The sequence below is a fragment of the Kogia breviceps genome, chromosome 3, assembly GCF_026419965.1.
Source record: "Kogia breviceps isolate mKogBre1 chromosome 3, mKogBre1 haplotype 1, whole genome shotgun sequence".
NCBI classification, from domain to species: Eukaryota; Metazoa; Chordata; class Mammalia; order Artiodactyla; family Physeteridae; genus Kogia; species Kogia breviceps.
In genome coordinates, this window is record NC_081312.1 from 41,025,014 (window position 1) to 41,042,240 (window position 17,227).

At 36.1% G+C, this 17,227-nt stretch overlaps 1 protein-coding gene across 1 annotated transcript in view; it reads left to right on the forward strand.

The window, feature by feature from the left end:
- Positions 1–17,227, forward strand: part of C3H14orf39 (chromosome 3 C14orf39 homolog) — a 58,469-nt gene that overhangs the window by 13,469 nt on the left and 27,773 nt on the right. The window contains exon 5 of the mRNA XM_059059666.1: positions 17,021–17,208. Coding sequence (XP_058915649.1) covers positions 17,021–17,208 — 188 coding nt within the window. The remainder of the gene's footprint in view (positions 1–17,020; positions 17,209–17,227) is intronic.

The window sequence follows — 17,227 nt, forward strand, 5'->3', positions numbered from 1 at the left end:
TGTGGGCTTATTTTATTATGTGTTAAATCACCTGGTTTGGGGGACTAAATGTAATTAATGAATATAATGAAACAAGGTGAGGAACTTTGAACACATTATATAGCATTATAAGTTCACTTAATTTTAAAAATTGAAATGTTTTTATTTTTAACATAATTGGACAAGAGCAGTGTTGATTTAATTTTTAATTTTTATTTATTTATCTTACTACTTTCCCCCCAGCTTTATTGAGGTATAATTGACACATAGCAGTAAGTCTGAGGTGTAAAACATGAATTAATACATGTGTGTACTGTGAAATGATTACCACAATAAGGTTAGGTAACACATCTATCACTCTATTATATTTTTTGTAGTGAGAATATTTAAGATTTACTCTTCTAACAACTTTCAAGTATATAATACAGTATTATTATATTCACCATGCTTTATATTCGATCCCCAGAACTTACTCAGCTTTTAACTGGAAGCTTGTACTCTCTGACCAACATCTTTTCATTTCCTCTACCCGTCAGCCCCTGGAAACCACCATTATACTCTCTGCTTCTATGAATTCAGCTTTTTAAAAAGATTTTACATATAAGTGAGCTCATAACAGTATTTGTCTTTGTCTGACTTATTCAGTTAGCATAACACTCTCAAGGTCCATCTGTGTTGTCACAAATGGCAGGATTTCCTTCTTTTTTAGTCGCTAAATAACATTCCATTTTTATATATATCATATTCAAAAAATCTATTCATGTGTTTGGACACTTAGGTTGTTTCCATGTCTTGGCCATTGTGAATAATGCTTCAATGAACATGGTGCAGGTACCTCTTTGGGATAGTGATTTTATTTCCTTTGAATATATAACTAGAAGTGGGATTACTGGATCATATGGCTTTTCTATTTTTAATTTTTTGAGGTGCCTCCATACTGTTTTCCATGATGGCTGTATCAATTTACATTCCCACCACCAGTATACAAGGGTTCCCTTTACTCTACATCCTTGCCAACACCTATCTTTTGTCTTTTCAGTAATAGCCATTCTACACATATGAGGTACTATCTCATTGTGGTTTTGATTTGCATTTCTCTGATAATTGGTGGTGTTGAGCATTTTTTCATGTACCTGTTGACTATTTGTCTTCTTTGGAAAAATGTTTCTCAGCCCTTTGCCCATTTCTAACTTGGATTATTAGTCTTTTTGCTATTCAGTTGTATGAGTTCCTTATGGATTTTGGATACTAACCCCTTATTGGATATATGGTTTGCAGACATTTTCTCCCATTCTATAGTCTGCCTCTTCATTTTGTTGATTGATTCTTTTGCTGTGCAGAAGCTTTTATAGTTTGATGTAGTCCCACTTGTTTATTTTTGCTTTCTTGCTTTTGCTTTTGGTATCATATCCCCAAAAATCATTGCCAAAACAAACATCAAGGAGAATTTTTCCCTAGGAGTGTTTTGATTTCAGGTCTTACATTTAATTTAAATCTTTAATCCATTTTGAGTTCATCTTTATGAGTGGTATAAGATAGGGGTCCAATTCCATTCTTTTGCATGTGGCTATCCAGTTTTCCCAGAACTGTTTATTGCAGACTATCCTTTCCCCATTGAGTATTCTTGGCTTCCTTTCCAAATATTGGTTGACTGTATATGCATAGATTTATTTCTGGACTCTTGATTCTGTTCCATTGGTTTATCTGTCTGTTTTTATGCCAATACCATACTGTTTTGATTACTATATCTTTGTAGCATAGTTTGAAATGAGGAAGTGTGATGCTTCCACCTTTGTTCTTTTTTGAGATTTCCAGGAATTGACTATTTGGGGTCTTTTGTGGTTCCATACAAATTTGGGGATTTTTTTTTCTATTTCTGTGAAAAATGCCATTGTAATTTTGATGGGATTGCATTGAATTTATAGATGGCTTTGGGTAGTATAGATATTATAACAGTATTAATTCTTATCATCTGTGAGCACAGAATATCTTTCCACATTTATGTCTTCTTCATTTTCTTTCATAGTGTCTTATAGTTTTCAGTGCACAAATCTTTCACCTTCTTGGTTAAATTTATTTCTAAGTTTTTAAATGTGTTTGATGGTACTGTAAATGGGATTGTTTTCTTTATTTTTTTTTCAGGTAGTTCGTTGTTTGTGTATAGAAGTGCAACTGATTTTTGTATGTTGATTTTGTATCCTGAAACTTTATTGAATTTGTTGATTAGTTCTAATAGGTTTTTGGTGGAGTCTTAGAATTTTCTATATATTGATATAAGGATATACTGTTTACAAACAGACCATTTTACTTTTTCCTTTCCTATTTGAATGCCTTTTATTTCTTTTTCTTGCCTAATTGCTTTAGCTAACTCTTCCAATATTATATTGAATAAGAGTGGTGAAAATGGCACCTTTGTCTTATTTCTGATTTTGGAGGAAGAGCTTTTAGCTATTTACCATTGAGTATGGTATTAGTTATGGACTTGTCATATATAGCCTTTATTATGTTGAGGTATACCCAATTTATTGAAAGTTTTTATCATGAAAGGGTGTCAGATTTTGCCAAATACTTTTTCTGCATCTATTGAGATCATAAAATTTTTATCCTTCATACTATTAATGTGGTATTTCATATTTAATGATTTTTGTATATTGAACCATCCTTGCATCCAAGGATAAATCCCACTTCGTATTTGTGTATGATTCTTTTAAAGTGCTGTTGAATTTGTTTGCTAGTATTTTTTTTTGAGAATTTTTTCATCCACATTTATCAGGAATATTGGCTTGTAGTTTTCTTTTCTTGTAGTGTCCTTATTTGGCTTTTTATCAGGGTAATGCTGGCCTCATAAAATGAATTGGGGAGTGTTTTCTCCTCTTCCATTTTTTGGGAAGAGTTTGAGAAGGATTGATGTTAATTCTTCTTTAAATGTTTGGTACAGTTTATCAATGAAACCATCTGGTCCTGGGCTTTTCTTTGTTGGGAGGGTCTTGATTACTGCTTCTATCTCCTTACTAGGAATTGACCTGTTCAGATTTTTAATTTTTTCATAATTCAATCTTGGTAGGTTGTATGTTTCTAGAAATTTATTCATTTCTTTTAAGTTATCTCATTTGTTGTCCTATAATTGTTAATGGTAGCCTCTTAAGAGCTTTTGTATTTCTTTGGTGTCAGGTATAGTATCTCCTCTTTCATTTATAACTTTGTTTGAGTCTCTATTTTCCTTGGTTAGTCTAGCTAAAGGTTTGTAAATTTTGTGTATCTTTTCAAAAAAGCAACTTTTTGTTTCATTGATGTCTTCCTGTTGTCTTTCATGTCTCTAGTCCATTTATTTCTGCTCTAACCTTTGTTATTTCCTTCTTTCTGCTATCTTTATGGTTAGATTGTTATTCTTTTTCTAATTTCTTGGGAAGTGACCTTCTTTGTCTCTTGTGACTGATTTTGACTGAAAGTCTATCTTATCTGATATAAGTATAAGCACTTCTGATCTTTTTTGGTTACATTTGTATGGAATATCTTTTTCTATCCCTTCACTTTCAGCTCATGTGTTTCATTAATGCTAAGGTGAGTTTCTTGCAGGCAGCATATTGTTGGGTGTTTTTTTTTTTAATCCACTTAGCCACTCTTTGTCTTTTGAATTTAGTCTATTTACATTTAAAGTAATTATTGATAGGTATGGACTTACTATTGCCATTTAATTAATCATTTTCTGAGTGTATCTTTAGTCCCTTTGTTCCTTTCTTCCTCTCTTGCTGTCTTCCTTTGTGATTTATTTTTTGTAGTGGTATGCTTTAATTCCTTTCTCTTTCTCTTTTGTGTATCTACTATAAATTTTTTCTGTGTGGTTACCATGACGCTTACATAAAACATCTTATAGATATAACAGTCTTATTGATAACAAGTAACCTTCAATTGCATACAAAAACTGCACTTTTACTTCTCCTCCCCCCACATTTAATGCTATCAGTGTCATACTTTATATCTTATATTGTACATCCATTAACAAATTATTGTACCTATAATATTAATAATATTTTAAACTTTCATACTAGAGATTAAAGTGATTTTCATACTATCATTACAGTATTATGGTATTCTGAATTTGAGTATATATTCACCTTTACCATTAAGTTTTATTCTTTTATATGTTTTCATGTTGTTACTTAGCATCCTTTTATTTCAGCTTGAAAAGCTCCCCTTAATATTTTCTAAAAGGCAGTAGTAATGAACTTCTTTAGTGGTAATGAACTCCATTAGCTTTTGTCTGTCTGGGGATGTCCTTATTTTTCCTTCATTTCTAAAGGACAGTTTTGCTGGGTGTAGTATTTTTGGTTGGCAGTTTTTTCTTTCAGTACTTTGAATATGTGATCCCATTCTCCTCTGGCCTGGCAGGTTTGTGCAGAGAAATCTTCTGATGACATTACAGGGGTTCCCTTGTGATGAGTTATTTTTCTCTTGATGCTTTTAAAATTCTTTTTGTCTTTGCATTGATTATAATGTGTCTTGGAGTAATCTTCTTTGGGTTGATCTTGCTTGGGGTCTTTTGGGCTTTCTGTACCCAGATGTGTATCTCTTTCCTAATATTTGGGAAGTTTTCAGCTATTATTTCTTTTCTTTTTAAAAAATTTTTGTTGGGGTATAATCAATTTACAATGTTGCGTTAGTTTCAGGTATACAGCAAAGTGAATCTGTTATACAAATACATATATCCACTCTTTTTTAGATTCTTTTCCCATATAGTCCATTACAGAGTATTGAGTAGAGTTCCTTGTGCTATACAGTAGGTCCTTATTAGTCATCTATTTTTTAAAAAATAAATTTATTTATTTATATGTTTATCTTTGGCTGCGTTGGGTCTTCGTTGCTGCGCACAGGCTTTCTCTAGTTGCAGTGAGCAGGGGCTACTACTCTTCTTTGTGGTTTGCAGGCTTCTTATTGTGGTGGCTTCTTTTGTTGTGGAGCATAGACTCTAGGTGTGTGGGCTTCGGGCTCAATAGTTGTGGCTTGCAGGCTCTAGAGTGCGCGCTCAGTAGTTGCGGTGCACGGGCTTAGTTGCTCCGTGGCATATGGGATCTTCCCGGACCAGGGCTCGAACCCGTGTCCCCATACAGGTGGATTCTTAACCACTGTGCCCCCAGGGAAGCCCTAGTTATCTGTTTTATATATAGTAGTGTGTATGTGTCAATTCCAATCTTCCACTTTATCCCTCCTCCCCCAACCCCTGGTAACCATAAGTTTATTTTCTACGTCTGTAACTCTGTTTCTTTTTTGTAGATAAGTTCATCTGTAGCCATTTTTAAGATTCCACTTATAAGTGATATCATATGATATTTGTCTTTCTCTGTATGACTTACTTGACTCAGTATGAGAATCTCTAGGTCCATCCATATTGCTGCAAATGGCATTATTTTGTTCTTTTTTATAGCTGAGTAATCAGCTATTATTTCTTTAAATAAGCTTTCTGCCTCTTTCTCTCTTTTCTCCTTCTGGGACTTCTGTGATGCAAATATTTGTTTGCTTTGCAGTGTTCCATAATTTATGTAGATTTTCTTCACTCTTTCATTCTTTTTCTTTTTGTTCCTCTAAGTAGCTAATTTCAAATGAATAGTCTTTGAGTTTGCTGATTCTTTCTTTTGTATGATCAAGTCTGTTATTGATGCTCTCTATTGAATATTTCAGTCCTGCTATTGTGTTCTTTAGCTCCACAGTTTCTGTTTGGTTCTATTTTATGGTTTCTATTTCTTTATTAAACTTCTCATTTTGTACATGCATTGTTTTCCTGATTTCGTTTAGTTGTCTGTGTTCTCTTGTATTTTATTGAGTTTCTTTAAGATGATTACTTTGAATTCTTTGCAAGGCAAACTGTAGATCTCCATTTCTTTGGGTTCAGTTACTGAAGATTTATTACTTTTCTTTTGATGGTGTCATGTTTGCCTAATTCTTTGTGATATACTTAGCCTTGCATTGGTGTCTGTGCACTTGAATGAACAAACACTTCTTCCAGTCTTTACAGTCTGGTTTTGGGAGGTAAAGACCTTCTCTTGTTGGTTTTCTGGGCTTATGGGATTACCTATAGAACTGCAGTTGTGCTGGGTTAGAGCTGATTTTGAAGCTGTCATTGATTTTGTAGTGGGATCCATGGTTGGTGTGCTTGTTACCAGGGGCTCAGGCAGGTATGCATCCTGTTTGGTCCCTGGGTGGGTGAGACTTCCTCCAGTACTTTGTTCAGTAGGATAGTACTAGGACAAAGGTCTGATTCAGGTTCCACAGTTGGGTCCTTAGCAGCAGGCATATTACCAAGTGTGTAGACAAGTTTGTCTCCCAGCAAGTCCCTGGGAGAGTTCATGCCTAGTCACTGAATGGGCTCATGGGTGGTCAGGACTGGCCCTGGACTGTGGCTGAGAAGGGCTAGAGCTGAGTTTCAGGGCTGTTTCAGATTCTACAAACAAAATTGAGGTCTACAGTCCTGGTTCTCAAGGCACAGATAGGCATGTTTCCAACCAGGTCCCTCCATGGGCTGGACTGCTCCCTGATGGTGGCTAGAGGGGCTGGAGCCAAGTATAGGGCCCTCTCAAGATCTTCAGGGGAGCATATAGCAGTATCTCTTTGCATCCCCGGGCCAGAAGTTCTGTTAGTGCTAGACTGCTTGAGATCTAGAACTAAGTATGGGTCCTTTCAGGATCTATGAGGTGCAGACAGGAGTGTCTCTTGCTTGAACCCTGGACCCTCAGTACTGTGGACAAACTGTGCTGTGAGATGGCTGGAACCAACTATAGAGTGCTTTAGGATCTTTAGGAGCATAGACAGGAGTGTCTCCTGCTGGGTCTGTGTGCCAGCAGGATTCTTCAGTGACTGTGGCTGGGACAGGTTGGAATCCAGTTACAGGGTCCTTTCAGAATCTACAGTCTCACTGAGTTTGGCAGGTTTATCTCCTGGTATTCCCAGACCATGGCCATGAAGGGCTGGAACTGCCACTTCTGAGACTACAGCCAGGACCAGCATCTGTATGCCTATTGCCTGACACACAGGTGGGTGTGACTTCTCCCAGGTCCCTTGGTTTATGGGGCTGGTTACAGACCCAAAGCTAGATAGGCCTGTAGCTGAGTTCTCAGGGGTACACAGATGTTTTCTGGGTCTGTAGCCAGGACCACAGTCAGCAAGTTAAACCACCAAGATGTGAGTCCATCTTCTCAAAATGGCTTTCCTCAGTCTTGGACTGCACCAGGATTTCACAGTCTCCTACCTGGATTCCAAAGCTTCCACAAAGGCACTTTTGTCCAGAGTTGGATGGCAAACTTTTATTGCTGAGGGGGTGATATGCACAAGGGACATTTATTCTGCCATCTTGCTGATGTCACTCCTGTTCTAATATTCTGATTAAAAACACCCACACAAAATCTAGAATGCAATACATTTCATATTAAAAAATGGGTCTTAAGGTAGGGACTGAGGTATAGATTTGGACTTCATTGGCATTTGAAATCATAAAAATAGATGAGATTGCCCAGGGAAAGTATAAAGCAAAAAGAAGAGAAAGCTGGAGTACATGACCATCCAAGAAATAGGCAGAGGGTAGAATTAACAAAGGAGACTTACTTTGTTATTTATAGGCCCCACTTCAATTAAAAAAGAATTTGAAATGATTTATATAAATAATACCATAGTGTTAAAATAAAGTTAGACATACAAATTGAGGCTATAGGGAAGTAAGGGTAATATAGGAAGATGAAATCTTTGATCTGGATAGAAATTCATACTATATGGTCTTACACATTTGTTAGATATAGGCAAAATTAGGCTTTGAAATTCCTAATAGTAGTCAAAGCATTGTGGAAGTGTGATCAATTTGGAATTCAGAATATTCGTTTAAAAAACAGTTCAGTTGCTTAGGATAAGCAGAGGTTTTTTTCCTAGTACTCAGACTTGAGAGAAATGTGTTCCCTGGATTCTCATAAAGGGGAAATTGTGCAATATGATAGTCAGTATCTTCAGTGACCTCCCCCAAATAAACACAATATGTATTACTGCTTCTTATAACATCTCTCAGTGCAAGCTATAGCTATAAAATATTATTTTAAATGATTCTATGAGGGGCTAAAGCAAACCGGTCCAATAAGTACCTCTCTGATAGTATTTGTTGTGGATGACTTCTCTTAGCTAGCCAGAGGTATGGAAGTGAAAACAGCTCTTTCTTTCTTAAACCAGCCACATCGGTTGATTGACTTGATGACTCAATACTATGTATTTATAAGAAGAAAAGAGTCCATTTGTTGGTATCATGGGTAATGAAGGAAGTAGAGGCATCAGCTACTTATTTTTCCTAATCTTCCATCCCTGTCCCAGGCATTCATGAAGACTAGCATCTCTGGCAAGAGATGAGATAGTAATGGCTCTTCTTGAATCATGGCTTGGGCTAGCAAGGTTCTTGTATGGAGTATATTAGAAGAGTTGCTGTGAATATGCAGTCTGAACAGGGTAGATGGGGTATGCTAATCTCATCTGAAACTGGTGTCCCAGACTCAGTTTTCTTATAGGTATTTCCCTCCTTTTGGACTATTTTCCCAAGAAGTGAAGGCTTAATTAGCAAATATGCATTTAGAAGAATAGGAAGAAACTTGTTTTGGGCTAAACTACTTTATCTTGCATAAGGGGATAGAGTTTAGTAATATTAAGAAATTAAAACATTCTTAAGATTCAGACCTGCTGACCAGTAGAAGACTATTATCCTTACTTTTCTTCTTACTATACAGGCAGTTTATGAATACTTCTTTTCTCATCTGCTAAGGCGAGATAATCATTGAAGTATGTTTTAAGAAATTCCCCCATATAGTATGGCTTGATTTAGAAAATTTATAAAATTTTGAGGAATATAAGGACTATATATTTTTAGAAAGTTTTCTATGAATGTTATTTCTTGAAAGTATGTATTTGTTAATAACTGGGTAAAAAAAGGATCCAAGAATATATTTTCTTTTTTTAAATTGAAGTATAGTTGATTTACAATATTTTCAATATTGTGTTAGTTTCAGCGTACAGCAAAGTGATCAGTTATATATATATAAATACATATATTTATATATACATATACACATTTTCTGATTGTTTTCCATTATAGGTTACTATAAGATATTGAATACAGTTCCCTGTGCTATACAGTAAAGCCTTGTTGTTTATCTGTTTTATATATGGTAGTGCATATCTGTTAATCCCATGCTTCTTATTTATTCCTCCCCGTCTTTGGTAACCATAAGTTTGCTTTCTATGTCTATGAGTCTGTTTCTGTTTTGTAAATAAGTTCATTTGTACTATTTTTTTTTTAGATTCCACATATAAGTGATATCATATGGTATTTGTCTTTCTCTGTCTGACTTACTTCACTTAGCATGATAATCTCTGGGTCCATCCCTCTTGCTGCAAAAGGCATTATTTTATTCTTTTTTATGTCTGAGTAATATTCTATTATATATATGTGCCACGTTTTCTTTATCTATTCATCTGTTGATGGACACTTAGGTTGCTTCCATATCTTGCCTATTGTAAACAGTGCTGCTATGATCATTGGGGTGCATGTATCTTTTCAAATTAGAGTTTTCATCTTTTACAGATATACGCCCAGTAGTGGTAACTCTATTTTTAGTTTTTAAAGGAATCTCCATATTGTTTTCCATAGTGGCTGCACCAATTTACATTCCCACCAACAGTGTAGGAGGGTACCCTTTTCTCCACACCCTATCCAGCATTATTATTTGTAGACTGTGAGGTGATACCTCATTGTAGTTTTGCTTTGCATTTCTCTAATAATTAGCAATGTTGAGCATCTTTTCATGTGTCTGTTGGCCATGTGTATGTCTTCTTTTGAGAAATGTCTATTTAGTCTTCGGCACGGTCTTTGATTGGGTTGTTTGTTTCTCTGATATTGAGTTGTATGAGCTCTTTGTATGTTTTGGAAATTAAGCCCCTGTCAGCTGCATTCTTTGCAAATATTTTCTCCCAGTCCGTAGGTTGTCTTTTTGTTTTGTTTATGGTTTCCTTTACTATGTGAAAGCTGTTAAGTTTGATTAGGTCCCATTTGTTTATTTATTTTTTATTTTTATTTTTTTGCGGTACGCGGGCCTCTCACTGTTGTGGCTTCTCCCATTGCGGAGCACAGGCTCCGGACACGCAGGCTCAGCAGCCGTGGCTCACAGGCCCAGCTGCACAGCGTCATATGGGATCTTCCCAGACTGGGGCGCGAACCCGTGTCCCCTGCATCAGCAGGCGGACTCTCAACCACTGTGCCACCAGGGAAGCCCCCATTTGTTTATTTTTGCTTTTATTTATTTTGCCTTGCAAGACTGACCCAAGAAAACATTGGTATGGTTTATGTCAGAGAATGTTTTGCCTATGTTCTCTTCTAGGAGTTTTATGGTGTCATGTTTTATATTTAAGTCTTTAAGCCATTTTGAATTTATTTTTGTGTGTGATATGAGGGAGTGTTTTGACTTCATTGATTTACATGAGTCTGTCCAGCTTTCCCAACACCACTTGCTGAAGAGACTGTCTTTTCTCCATTGTATACTCTTGCCTCCTTGGTCAAAGATTAATTGGCCATAGGTGTGGGGGTTTATTTCTGGGCCTTCTATTCTGTTCCATTTCTATATGTCTGTTTTTGTGCCAGTACTACCGTTTTGATTACTGTAGCTTTGTAATATTTCCTGAAGTCTAGAAGTAACCCTTCTTCTTTACCTCAGGATTGCTTTGGCAATTCTGGGTCTTTTGTGGTTCCGTATAAATTTTAGAATCATTTGTTCTAGTTCTGTGTAAAACGTCATGGGTAATTTGATAGGGATTGCATTAAATCTGTAGATTCGTTTGGGTAGCATGGCAATTTTAACTATATTAATTCTTCCAACCCAAGACCATGAGATATCTTTTCATTTCTTTGAATCATCTTCAGTTTTCCTTATTAGTGTTTTATAGTTCTCAGCATATAAATCTTTCACCTCCTTGGTTAGGTTTATTCCTAGGTTTGTTTTTTTTTTTTTTTTGAGCAATGTGATTTTAAACAGGATTGCTTTTTTACTGTCTCTTTCTGATACTTCATTGTTAGTGTAAGGAAGTGCAACAGATTTCTGTTTATTAATCTTGTATCCTGATACCTTGCTGAATTCGTTTATCAGTTTTGGTAGTTTTTGTGTGGAGTCTTAAGGGTTTTCTGATAGAGTATCATGTTATCTGCATATAATGACAATTTTACCTCTTCCCTTCTAATTTGGATGCCTTTTATTTCTTTTTTCTTGCTTGATTGCTGTGGCTAGGACTTCCAATAGTATGTTGAATAAAAGTGAGAGTGGGCATCCTTGTCTTATTCCAACACGTAGTGGGAAGGCTTTCATCTTTTCACCATTTAGTATCATGTAAGCTGTAGGTTTGTCATAAATGGCTTTCATTATGTTATGTTCCCTTTATACCCACTTTGGTGAGAGTTTTTATCGTGAATGGATGTTGAATTTTATCAAATGCTTTTTCTGCATCTATTGAGATGATCATGTGGTTTTTGTATTTTCTTTTGTTGTGGTGGTGTATCACATTGATTGATTTGTGTTTGTTGAACCATCCTTGTGACTCTGGGATGAATCCAATTTGATTATGGTGTATGGCCCTTTTTATGTGTTGTTGGACTTGGTTTACTAATATTTTGTTGAGGATTTTTGCGTCTACATTCATCAAAGATATTGGCCTGTAATTTTCTTTTTTAGTAGTGTCTTTTTCTGGTTTTGGTATCAGGGTGATGGTGACTTCATAGAATGACTTTGGGAGTGTTCCCTCCTCTTCAGTCTTTTGGAAGAGTTTGAGAAGGATAGATATAAGTTCTTCTTTGTATGTTTGGTAGAATAACCCAGTGAAGCCATCCAGTCCTGGACTTTTGTTTGCAGGGAGCCTTTTTTTATTACAGATTCGATTTCACTTCTAGTGATCAGTCTGTTCAAATTATCTGTTTCTTCTTGATTCAATGTTGGCAGGCTGTATATTTCTAGCAACTTGTCCATTTCTTCTGTGTTGTCAAATTTGTTGGCATATAATTGTTCATAATATTTTCCTAGTAATTTTTTTGTATTTCTATGGTATTGTTACCGAGTCCAAGCTCACTCTGCTTGCCACATGGCAAGCCAATAAATCAGGAGAAGAGGTGTTGAGGCAAGGAATAGTGACTTCATTCAGAAAGCCAGCAGACCAAGAAGATGGCAGACTAGTGTCTTAAGGAACCATCTTATTGGGGTCTGGATGCCATTTTCTTCTATAGAACAGAGAGGGGGCAGAGGTGAGGAAGTAAAGTAAAAAGGCCATAAGTCTTGCAAATATCTCCTGGAATAGCCAGTCTTGGGAAGGGGATGTGTTAATTTCTTCTTTCTTGCAGCCACTCACAGGTGGACAGGGTCAGGATGTTTCCCTGAACAAAGGCACTTTGGTTTAACATTCAGGCAGAGGGGCAGGTTCCCTGAAGCAGACCATTATGTATAGACAGTAACCTTTTAGTGAACAAAAGCAGCAGGAAGCAAAAGTTAAAGTAAGAGAAACAGATCCAACATGTAGTCAGATTTGTTCTTCCCTGTAACAATATCGGTTGTTATTTCTCCTCTTCCGTTTCTTATTTCATTCATTTGTATCCTGTCTCTTTTCTTTTTGGTGAGCTTGGCTATAAGCTTGTCAGTTTCATTTATCCTTTCAACTATCTCTTGGTTTTATTGATTTTTTTCTATTTTTTAAGTCTCCACTTATTTATTTCCTCTCTGATCTTTATTATTTCCTTCCTTCTGCTGAATTTAGGTTTTGTTTGTTTTTCTTTTTCTAATTCTTTTAGGTGATAGGTTAGGTTGTTTATTTAATATTTTTCTTGTTTTTGGAAGAAGACCTGTATTGCTATGAACTTCTCTCTTAGAACTGCTTTTTCTGCATCCCATAGATTTTGTATGGTTGTGTTTTCATTGTCATTTGTTTCAAGGTATTTTTAAATTTCCTCTTTGATTTCACCACTGACCCATTGGTTTTTTAGTGGCACGTTGTTTGGTCTCCATGTAATCATTTTTTTCTCATTTCTCTTTCTGTGGTTGATATCTAGTTTCATACCATTGCACTCAGGAAAGTTGCTTGAAATAATTTCTGTCCTCTTAAATTTGTTGAGGCTTGTTTTGTGTCCTAGTATATGGTCTATTCTAGGGAATGTTCCACGTGCTCTTGAAAAGAATGTGTGTTCTGTTTTTTTGGATGTAGTGTCTTGTAGATATCAATTAACTCTAACTGTTCTATTGTGTAATTTAGGATCTCTGTTACGTTATTGATTTTCTGTGTGGAAGGTCTGTCCTATGATGTCAGTAGGGTGTTAAACTCTCCTACTATTGTTGTATTCCCATCAATTTCTCCCTTTTTGTCTCTTGGTATTTGTTTTATGTATTTTGGTCCTCCTATATTGGGTACATATGTGTTAATGAGTGTGATATCCTCTTCTTGTATTGATCATCTTATTCTTTGTTGACCTTCATTGTCTTTCTTTGTGGCCTTCGTTTTAAAGTCTGTTTTGTCTGATGTGAGTATTGCTACCCCCACTTTCTTGTCATTTCCTTTTGCATGAAGTATCTTTTTCCATCCCCTCACTTTCAATCTATATGTGTCTATCACCCTGAAGTGGGTCTTTTGTAGGCAGCATATTGTAGATTCTTGTTTTATTATCTAATCTGCCACTCTGTATATTTGATTGGTGCATTTAGTCCATTTATATATAACATAATTATTGATAATATGTATTTATTGCCATTTTAAACCTTGTTTTCCAGTTCATTTTGCACATCTTTGTTCCTTTCTCCTTTTTTTTTTCCGTTTGTGGTTTGTATTATGCTTGAGTTCCTTTCTTTTTGGTTTTTGTGAATCTATTTTATGTTTTTGATTTGTGATTACCCTGGTTTTCAAGTATGTTATCTCATGACTGTATCTACTTCCTTTAGATTCATAGTCATATAAGCTCAAACACATTCTAAAAGATCTGCATTTTCTTACTCCCCTCCCCCACACTTTGTGATTTTGATGTTCTATTTTACATCTTCATGTTTATCTTTTTGCTGTTCATTGTATTTATAATTGCTTTCACAGAATTTTTTTGATTGTTTTTTAATCCATGTACTGGCTTATTTAAATGATATTCAATCCTTTTATATATTTACCTTTCCTACTGTGAGTTTACCTTTTTTATTGATTCCTGCTTCTTTTCTATTTAGAGAAGATCTCTCAGTATTTCTTTTAGGATAGATTTAGTATTGCTGTCTCCTTTTAGTTTTTGCTTGTCTGAGAAATTGTTTATCTCTCCTTCTATTCTAAATGACAGTCTGGCCGGGTAGAGTATCCTAGGTTGCAGGCTTTTGTTTTTCAGGACTTTGGATATATCTTGCCTCTCTTTATGGCCTGCAAAGTTTCTTTAGAGAAATTAGCTGGTAGCTTTATGGGGGTTCCCTTGTAACTGACTCTGTTTTTTCTCTTGCTGCCTTTAGAATCCTCTCTTTATCTTTCACTTTTGCCATTTTAATTATGATATGTCTTGGATTTGGTCTGTTTGGGTTTCTCTTGTTTGGGAACCTCTGTGCTTCCTGTACCTGGACTGCTGTTTCCTTCTTCAGGTTTGGGAAGTTTACAGCCATAATTTCTTTGAAAACATTTTTGATCCCCCTTTCTCTTCTTTTTTTCCTGGGATTCCTATTATGTGTAGATTGGCTTGCTTTTATTATCCCATAGATCTCATATCTTTCTTTCTTTTTTTCATTTGTCTTTCTGTCTGCTGTTCTGCTTGGGTGATTTCAGTTATTCTGTCTTCCAGATCACTTCTTATTCTGCATTATTTAGTTTACTATTTATGCCTTTTGCTCAGTTTTCATTTTGGCAATTGAGTTGTCTAATTTTGATTGGCTTTTTTTAATAGTTTCTAATTCCTTGTTACAGTGATCTGCATTTCTATTGATAGTCTTTCTTAGTTCCTAAAGCATTTTTACTACCTCCGTTTTGACCTCAGGGTCTGGTAGATTGGAGAGGTCTATTTCATTGTTCTTTCAGGGAATTTCTTTGGTTCTTTTAATTCAGAGTAGTTCCTCTGCTTTTTTCACTTTACTTATATTTCTCCAACTCTATGAATTTTGGAGAAACAGTTATCTACTGTGGTCTTGAAGGTCTGTTTTTATGTGGGAGTGACCCTTGTGTAGACTGTGTGAGTGCAGTATTTTTGGTGCGAGGGCTGTTTGTGGTATGGATGATTACCAATACTTTCCTCAGGTTGTGCTGGCCCTTGTCCCCTTGATAGGGGATGTGTTTGGTGTTGTGGTGACCAGAGCCTGCACTGGATGTTGAGTGGGGCCTCCTCTTTGCTCTGGTGGTTGTCACAGCCCTGTCAAGGTTGGGGTCTGCTCCCCAGTTGTTGGAGTAGAAGCCCCCAGATCTGGTTCTAAGCTGTGATGTGAGGTAGGTGGGACTGGGAGCACTCCCTCTGAGAAAGGAGCCCACTGCGTGTTCTTCCCCAGGAGATGTCCACTGGGACATGCAACTCTATGATGCCACCTGCCACTTGGTGTGCACACCCACAAAGAAGTCTGTTGTTGACACTGCCCTCAAGGGGCCACATCCACTGTGGAAGTGCTCATAATGAGCTCAGAGGTCCTTTGGGCATGCATGTGTGCTCGCAAATCTGCCTGCACAAGAACCTGCCCAAGCCTCACCCCCATGCCAAAGGGGAAGTGCAGGTAATTGGCTCAGATTTCAGCCCTTCTGCAAGAGCAGTGGTTACGTGGGAATTTTTCTTGTAGCTTTGGTTGTATGAGATCTTCTGCAAGCTTTCAGTAGGTATTCTGTGAGAATTGTTCCACTTGTAGATGTAGTTTTGATGTGTTTGTGGAGGAGGTGAGCTCCACATCCCTCTACTCTGCCATCTTTTTCTCCTCCCAAGAATATGTTTTTTGCAATGGACCTGGATTGAACATGTTCAGTGTAGTAGATGAGGACTGACAAACTTTTTTTTGTAAAGGGCCATATTGTAAACGTTCCAGGCTTTGTGGGAATAGACAGTCTTTGTCACAGCTACTCAAGTCTGATACTGTGGTACAAGAGCAACTTTAGGCAGTATGTAAGTGATTGACTGTGTTCTAATAAAACTTTATTTATGGACATTACAGTTTGATTTTCATATAATTTTAATATGTCATGAAACATTATTATTATTTTGATTTTTTAATCATTTAAAAATGTAAAAATTCTTCTTAGCTCATAGGCTGTACAAAAACAGCCTATGAGCTAAGAACAATTTTAATCTATGGCAGATTAGATTTGGCCCATAGATCATAGTAATTGACCCCTATTGTAGATCAAGGAAAGTTCAAATGAGAAGCAAGAGTTAATATCCTTTCATAAGAATTGACCATCTCATTCAAGACTGGTTCCGAAATAGATGACCATGCACCTCTACCTTAGTTGTACTTGAAGGAGTACCTCCAAACAGTGCTGAAATTTTCTTATAAAATAGTTCTGGAGTATACAAGAATGATTGTGAACCCAAAGTTCTATCACCTAGAACATGATAACTTTAGCTTAGAAAGCTGAAGGAGATTTAATAGCATAGTTATAGAGGTAGCTGAACTGGGAAGAATAGAGATTCAGAACTCAGGGAGGATAGAGATTCAAGAAGTCATCAAAAGAACCAGGTTCTGCAGTGTCATTTAGAATGAAAAGTGAAGAGATCACTAAGGTGGACAAATTAGATCATTGATAACCTTGGGAAGGATAGTTTCATTAAACTGGTGGAAGTGGAAGTTTAATTGAAGATGATTAAGGAGTGAGTAACTCAGGTAGTGAAGAAAAAGAGTAGAGAATTGAAAAGTGTAATAGAGTTAAGAAAAGTTTGAAGGACAGACGGTATTGAGGGAAGCAAGAATAAGTAGATTTTTAACTTATCTGTTATGCTTAATTTAGCAGACTTTAACAAGTGATTTTAGATATACTTTTGTTATATTGACATCATTTCTTTTAATTTTAACAGAAAAATGTACCACAGTTATATATGTCAGTATAAAGATGTTTTAAAGCAATACCAACAAAAATACTCAGAAACACCTCTTTCACATGAGTATTATGAGAAGAAAAGAGAACATGAAGAAATTCAAAACAGAGTGTTGGCATGTACTGAACAACTAAAAATGAATGAAACTATTTTTATGGAATTTTTAGGTATTAATTGTTTTGTTAC